The following is an 8,783-nucleotide window of genomic DNA, read 5'->3' on the forward strand; positions in this document are numbered from 1 at the left end:
TATATATATATATAAATAATATACACAATAACCACATCCTGTTTAAAGGGTTTTACTTTCATGTTTTCTCTTTTTTTTCTTTTCTCTGTATTAAAAGGTTTTGTTTTGAATGCTCTCTTAATTCACATTTTTCGTAAATGGTTTTGCTTTCTAAATTTGTATATGGGGCTTTATTAGAGTTATGCAGTAATATTTCATTTCCATACATGTATCTTGAAAACTAATAGATGATGTACACAAAAATTTTACACAATATGGGATGTCAGTATGGGACAGTCCTCCCCAAATTTGGTCTGGGTCCAGATCCAGACTCTGGATCACTTTGAAACAGTTTTCATAATGGGGACATAGGGCATTTTTCAAGGTTTTGGGTTAATAACTCTGTAAAGTGTGATGAAATTTGTACCAAATTTCATGAGCACATTAAGGTTGATACTCCTCATCACACAACAAAATATGATCCAGATTGTTGATCACTCTGAATTTGACATTCTTAAAAAGGAGAGGCAGAGCAAGGATATGTAATCTTTCTGATTGCTCTTGTTTTTAATATTTGGTTTAAAGGTTTTTCATTTGATTTATATGTTGATTTTTCTTTAAAGGACTATTTTTTATTTATATAAGTTTTATTTGGTTTCTGTTTTGATGTTTTGATTAGAATTTTTGCATTAATAATTTGTTCAAAGGGTTTTGTTTGTTTTGTATTTCTTGTCTTGCTTAAAGGGTTTTTGTATTAATGATCCTTTTAAAGGATTCTATTTCATTTTAATATTGATGTTTTCTGTTGAAAGTTCTTAAAAGGATTCATTTTATTATTTTAAATGATGATGTTTAAGTGTACAACTGTATTTGTCATTTTTCTTAGTTCCACATGATCAGTTACATGTTTTTCAAGCTCTTCTGCATTATCCTTTGTTACACATTTTCCTGACAATTTTTATACCCATTATACTTTTATGTTAATTACGTTTGCTATGTTGATTTGTATTATTTATGAAGATATTTTGTGTATAACACTTGCATATATAATTGAGACTAATCATCTTCTAAATAAATAATGGAATCCTAGTAAACCAAGCTATATATATTTGTGTAAATATTTTAATTTTAAGGGTTTTTGATTTTCATTTTGAAAGGTTTTGATTTGAAAATTCACAAATTTCTTTTACTTTATAATATTTTCCTTTTAAGGATTGGTTTTTGTTATGTATTTAATCTTGTATTTTTTTCCTTTTAGAGGGATTTTATTTTGTAATATTGAATTTAAGGGTTTTCATTTTTGTGTTATGTGCAATTTCTTTTTTGTTAGTTGTGTGTATTACTTGAGAACAGTCTTTGTATATATGAGTTTTGTATAAATGTGGTCGCTTAGTACATTATTATATATTGCCATTCTATGATGTTCCTATCTTATTTGACTGAGCTTAGTGATTGTCATGATTTTTCAGGATCAAATTTTAATTTTTTTAAATTAATATTAAACTTAAGTTAATGTTAGCTTAAGAACAAGATTAAAACATGGGGAAGAAGATTATAGTATGCAAATACTATATATCTTAAATTCTCATATTATTTACAAGATTCCAGATTTTCTCAAAATTCTGATTTTGGAACACTAAATCTGGTATAAGTCACATGGTAAATTCAACCTGAGGTATTACTTTTTGTAGTATGACCAGTCAAGAAACTTATCTACTGTTTAATGAGGTAGTTGCATTGTGTCTTTCATGACCTTGTGTCTGGAGAACAACTTGTGGCTCTTACATGGAGTAGAAGTACAGTATTTCTGTATCTCACAGCTTGTTTCTGATTGATCAGCCATAAGCAGAATTTGCTTTGAGATATGCAGTTTTGGCACTTTTTTCAGAGATTCAGATTCAGCTTTGAGGAGAACATTTTGTCAACTCTTACTGTGAATGTTTGTATATTATTCTACATGCTAATTGTTTGAGTTGTATCTAACTTATTCATTATAATTCCACTACACTGAAACTTATTAGTGGCATTCAATTTATGTTGCTATAAACAATTTTTTCTTTTCAACATTGTCTCATCTCTTTCATTCCACCTTTCACAAACAGATGCACCTTCCTTTTGTAGATAAAAAGATGAATCTCAATTTTTCACAGATCAGGTAACTGTGTGAAAGTATAAACTTGGACTACCACAACTGAAGCTACATAATTTTTTTTAAATCAAGATATTTATAGAAAAATGTTGAAATAGTCACTGTCCATATAATTTGATAATTATATAAGTATAATAAGTATAAAAATCTGTTCTTCAAACATTTGTACAATAGCTGGCTAATGAATGGACCACATTTATGAATATGTTCATCATTGAACTTTTTCTACATCTAAGAAATAACAGTTTTCAACCACAGTCTATGAGCTTCCAGTCTTAGTCATTTGTTTCATTTGGTGTATTTTTTCCAAGTATGAAACTTTTTCTTACATAGGTATAACTTATTGTAATTGTGAAATGCTCAGTTGACACCCATAAACAATATAGATTAATAAACAATAATTTTCAATTTTTATGGTAATCTCTTATAATAACAGTATGTAAATAATAAACAATTTTTTAAAGCAGAATATGTTTCAACCTCTAATTTAATAAACATAATAATAAGTATGAGCAGGATAAGTAGTTTTTTTATATAATCCAACCAAATAAGTTAATAAAATATCTAGAAGGTATGCAAGACTTGAAGATGACAGTATTTAAACAACAAATCATGTACATCATATCATTAAGTGTAAGAGATAATAAGATGGTTCCCTAAAGGACCTTGGTACTGTTCCTACTCCATCACATACTTAGTTTTTCTTGTGACTTCATGCCAAGCACATTCAGGTATATATATTGTAGTGAAAAAAAATCTTGCTGTATTTTCATGTGTTTTTTGGGTCAGATATAATCACAACAATCCTGATAACAAATAATTTTTAATGCTTATAATAGTTTAAATAAGATTTTACAATATGAAGAATTATTATTGAGAAAACTGAAACTGTACATTAATACAAATATAAACTAATTTGAACTCTGACCTAAGATTTTTCTAACTTATGATTGTGATTTATTTATTATTATTATTCTTTATGAATAGATTGACTAATTTTGCATTAGTGCTTAGTATTACCTAACTGTTAAGCAGGCTGAACCTTGCAAGTTGTTCTTGGCTGAAAATAGCAAGATAACAATGTGGTGGCCTGGCATTATCAGGTGGTTAGGGAGCTTGATTCACAATCTGAGGGAAGGTTGCGGGTTCGACACCCCGTCCCACGAGACATGCTTGCCTTTTCAGCCATGGGGGCATTATAATGTGATGGTGAATCCCACTATTTGTTAGTAAAGGAGTAGCCCAAAAGTTGTTGGTGGGTAGGGATGACTAGCTGCCTTTATGCCTTTATTCTTTCACTGCTAAATTAGGGACAGCTAGTGCAGATAGCCCTTGTGTAGCTTTGTGAGAAATTCAACAAAAACAATCTGGTGACTAAGAGCTGTTTTAGTCAAAGTATTATTTTACAAACTCTCACACATTTAAGTTTAAAATGTTCATCTTAATAACTATAATTGGGTTCTACTTGGACTGAGGTTTGATAGTTAACTATAAAAATTAATTTTACACTAATTTACCTAAAGGCCCATTTCCAAGATATTTGCAAACTTAAATTGAAAAGAGTATTTTATTTCTATTACTAACATTAGTTTTAGATTTATTTAAAATTAATTTTATTTGTTTACTAACTTAATTTTTTTGCTTTACAGGTTCTTAAATGTAGTTTTTGTATATAATTAATATTTATTTAAGTATATTTATGTGTATTTTAATATATAAGATTAGAAAGTTAGTTTAGTTCAAAATACATTTTAACAGTTCACCTATATTCGTGAAACAAGATTGTGAAATTTTCACATATGACTTTCTATTTTTGTTATAGAAAGAGTAATCAGTAAGGATTAATATTCATCCCTATATATTGTTTTGTATAAAAAGAATTAAAATGTATTTGATGTACTTATTTTTCAATGTGTTTTAATTAAAAGTTATGATTTTTTCTCTTTTGCAGAAAGTGTAAAGAAACCTCAATACTTTTCATGCCTAGGTCAAGTTAACCCTAATGACTTTGATAATTGTTGTCATAATAGCAGACTGAAAGGAGGAGATCTTGTAAGGTGGGCAACTTTTTCTGAATTTATAGAGTGACACATGAAATTAATACATGGTTTGATTTATTGCATTTTTTTATTTTTACATATAAAATCAACAGTCATAATATTGTTAAACTGAACATATGTGCTGTATTGAAACTTAGATAATCTTACCTTGGATGCAAGCCAGTATTAAAGAAAATTAAAGAAGAAAAGTGAAAGAGGAAAGAAAGTGGAATTCTGCTTAACTGAACATTTAGTTAGATTTCAAGTGTTTTTGCAGCATTTGAAATCTGAGAAATTTTAAAGAAAAACCGAAGAACTGTTAAACAGCCAGTTGATAAGTCTTACCAGAATTAGGCAGAAAACTTCTATTGCTACTAGTTGTTAAGATCTTTCATTGGTTATCAATCACATCACTATCTCCTGACTGGTCACATGATTTCTACCTTGTATAAAAATTCTAACTACAAGTAACATTATGGTTGTAATCCATTACAAATATGTATATACTTTGTTACCTCTATTTACAAGTTTGTTTGTTCTTCTTTCAGTAAATTTTGTGGACAAAATGTTACACTTTTTTCTGTATACATAGGAGAAACTGATTTCTTACTTGAAGCTGAGGAACCCAATTTAAGATTGATAAAGTGTAGAGATGACTTGAAAGGGTAATGAAGAAAACTTTATTTCACTTTTAACACACTAACAAATATTCAATTTTTCGACCTGGTGGTCAAGGCATTTGACTTACAATCTGAGGGTTGCAGGTTCGAATCCTTGTCACTGAACATGCTCGCACTTTCAGTCGTGGGGGCATTATAATGTGATGGTCAATTCCACTATTCGGTTAAAGAGTTGATGGTGGGTGGTGTTGATTAACCATCTTCTCTCTATCACTGCTAAATTAGGGACAGCTAGTGCAGATAGCTTTTGAGTAGGTTTGAATGAAATTCAAAACAAACCAGAGACACACACACACACACACACACACACACACATATATATATATATATAATATGAAACAAAAAAGCCAGACAATTGGAGATGCTTAAAAGCTTAGTATATTGGCACCCATAGTGCTAGTTTAGAGTAGGGTTGTGTTTTTCAATGAAGCTGGTTTCTTTGATTTTATGTTTATTGATGTTTGTTTCTTTGTTTAGAATTATGATGTTTTTAACAGATGTACTATGTTTTTTTTTGTTGCAATGGTTATAAACATGGGACAGTTTTTTATTATGTTGAGTAAATCTTGTTTCTAGTTTATTTCCACTGTCTCAGATGTGGAGTTTTGGACAGTTATTACACATTATTTTATAAGTGACATTGATATTGTGTGATTTTACATAATTTTTATTTAGTAAGGATTTTAGTTGAGGGAGGACATTTAAGCCTTCTGTTTTGTGGCTCTTCTATACTGTCTTATAGGGTACTTTCTCTCCAGAGTATTTTATAAAAGCAGTTTCTTCCATTAAAAATTTGTTTCTACTGGCTAATGCAGAAGTTTGTTTGAGGTGTCAGGGTATATTGTTGTATCTAATAATATGACAGATACAATGTTATTCATTGGGAACTTCACCTTTCTTCCATTCACTGTTAATGACACATACTATGATCCCAGTTCTTTTAACATTGGAGTGGGTTTACTTACTGGCCCTGCCTTTTGATAACCTGGGTCTGGCCCTGCTTGACATAGATTATGACAGTTAAACTAAGAAGGACCTACTTCCATGGCTAATTAGTGGTTTTTCTCATCTGTTTGTTTGAAGGTAATCTTGACTTTTCTCCAGATTTCTTTGTTGGCATTCCCTTGGCGAATGCTCTGTGGTAGTTCACTTATGTAATACTAATCATTGTTGGTGGTCTGTGATGTTATTCCAGGGTTTGTATAATATAAAGTGAACTGACTATTGTATAATTTTGCTCATGCTTTTTTTGTTAATTTGAAAGTAGTTTCTTTTCATTAGTTTTCATTCATCCTCTTGTTAATGGGGGAAAAAAAGTTTATTATTAACAGTATTAGAGCTGGGGAATTAGCTCAATTAATTGGTTATATCAGTTAATTGAAATTATGATTAAGTTGATGAATATTCGGAAAATAATCAACTAACCAAAATTTGTTTTCCAATTATTACAATTTTTACTACTTGAACTATCTAAGCAATTAAAATATTGCAGTTATGATTATTCATTATTATTTTTGTTTAACTCAAAGTTGTCAGATTCATCAGTTAGTGTCACAACTCATGAAAATAATCAACTAATCAAAAGTACTATTTCCAATTATTCCAAATATCCAAAGAATCAAGATATTAGCTATTATTACTTCCATTGACTTGACTGCTTGTGATGGTATGCTTGTAGTACATGACTGGCCACAGTGATGCCTTTAGTTCATTTGTACCTTTATATCTAAGTTATAATGTAGCTTTAACTTAATATTTTGTTGGTTGACTCAGCAAGTCAACAAACAAATCTTTGGTAAAAGTACTTTAGTGAAAATTGATTTTTTGGGTACAAAGAACTTTTCAAGTTTTCTAAAACCTTGCCAAATTTAGTGAAGATGCACATAGTAAACATTAGTTTTCCTATGCAGTATTGGTCTAATAGACTGACTTGTTTACATGTGGTTAACTCTCTCAACACAGGCTCGGTCAATTTGACTGACCATGTGACCTCTTTGTACTCATTTAAAGTCTTTGTAGATTGAATACTTCTAACATCCAGTATAGTGTGTATATCTTCAAAATTTGGCAGAGTTTCAGTTTCACTATTATGTGTTGCAATATTAACTATAACATGAACAAAAAGTAGTTTAATAACATTTTGAATGTAAGACACTAAAACCTTGTGTCATGCGCAGTAAAGGAGTGCTCGTCGCAAAAGTGTTAATGGAAATAAAGTTCACAGATACAAAATATGTGTAGAAATAACAAGGCATGTTGGAAGGTATGTAACATTGTCACCTACAGAGAGGAAGGTTCATGGTTTACATGAATGGCCTGTATTAGTTGCTGTTTTCTAATACTCATCAAGCAAAGACTTCCTCAAATATACATATCAAAGGGGATATTTTTTCTCTGCATGATTGAGACTTTACCCTGTTGCTGTTTGTCATCTAACTGTTGGAACCAATATGAATGTTTTGTGGAAAAGTATAAAAAAATGAACTGGAGTCTCGAGTCGTGTTTATGGAAGAAGCAATCGGATGCTATAAAGAGAGTCATTATCTAAGTTGTTTCAGATGTCTGATAAAATGAACAAGGCATTTTTATAAGACACATACCTCCAAGATGTGTCCTGTGTAAAACATTTTTCAATGTAATGCAAAACTTTATAGTTTTGAACAAGTGTTTATGTCGTCATAAGGAAGACTAGTCATAGTTGTCAGTTGATAGTGCATGAACAGAGGCATTATTATAACTCTTGTAAACAGGTAGCAAGGTGAATTGCACTTGCTGTTTACAACATCTGACACAAAACTGTTCAATAGAGAAAACTTGTTGCAATTACTATAGAGAATGATAATTGTATCATCAGTGGGTGCAAGTCCTAGATTTGGACAGTTCTTTATCTTTAATTAATGATGGCTCTGTGGTATTCACAGATGGAACAATTTTCTGATAAGTATCAGATAGAATATTCTGCAGTAATGACAGAGTTTGCCCAGGAAATTTATGGAGATTGCATGATAGATATAATAGGACTGAGTGTTCTTGTTAGTGTATTAATAACTGAGCTGGACACATATTGAATAAACACAACCTTTATTTAAGTAATAAAAAGAAGACAAGTATACATACCCACAGTAGATGAGACAAAAGTCCTATTTCCCTGTAGTTGGTGTTCAGTCTTGTTGCTTTCTTTTGCTTGAGATCAGATGCTCCAACCTCAAATGTGCAGATCTTCCATGAAAGAGGAGATCCTTCCAGTTCATCAATTAACCCTATTGCTCTGGGTATCTTTTACTGCACATGACAGAAGGTTCTAGTGTCTTACATTCAAAATTTTATTAAACTACTTTTTGTTTATGTTGTACCAATTAGAATAGCATAAGATCTTAGCTAATAATCCATATTTTAATAGTATACACGTTTTAAGTTCTTAATTCTACAAGGGAATATTGAAACAAATTCCTGAATTTCCACTAGTGTGACCCATGTGACACATTTTGTCTTAGAATGTTATTTTTATCCATCACCTTTCAAAAATGTATGATATTTAACGTAAATTACTCTCTATGAAATCATTATTGCTCAGACAAACCATAATTTTTATAGCTCTCAATTTTGTTTGGTTACAGAGCTATCGAATATAAAATCAGATCTCTCCTGGCACACCCACCTGTCACATCCTCTCTTTCACAATTCGTCAGTAGTTCTCTCTTATGTTTCATTATATATTACCTATAACCAACAGAAAGTCGAGGTTTTCATCTGTTAAATGACGTGTTGTATAATGTTTTATTCTGAACAGAATATCATCAATTTCCCTCACAGTACACAATTCGTTCCTGTGGGAAAGTTAACAACTAGCTTGGATGATTTTATAATGGCTCTTCACGCATTGTTAGAAAGCCAGGAAAATTTTGAGAGGTAAGTGAATTTGTCTACTTTTTGCAT

General features: G+C 30.6%; 1 protein-coding gene across 1 annotated transcript in view; it reads left to right on the top strand.

Moving 5' to 3' along the window:
• Window positions 1–8,783, top strand: part of LOC111087169 (protein MMS22-like) — a gene marked incomplete at its 3' end in the record, with an annotated part of 89,819 nt that overhangs the window by 31,278 nt on the left and 49,758 nt on the right. Inside the window, exon 3 of the mRNA XM_022392870.1 lies at window positions 4,080–4,185. Within this exon, the coding sequence (XP_022248578.1) occupies window positions 4,080–4,185 (106 nt within the window). The remainder of the gene's footprint in view (window positions 1–4,079; window positions 4,186–8,783) is intronic.

Source organism: Limulus polyphemus, unplaced genomic scaffold, assembly GCF_000517525.1.
Source record: "Limulus polyphemus unplaced genomic scaffold, Limulus_polyphemus-2.1.2 Scaffold1820, whole genome shotgun sequence".
NCBI lineage: Eukaryota > Metazoa > Arthropoda > Merostomata > Xiphosura > Limulidae > Limulus > Limulus polyphemus.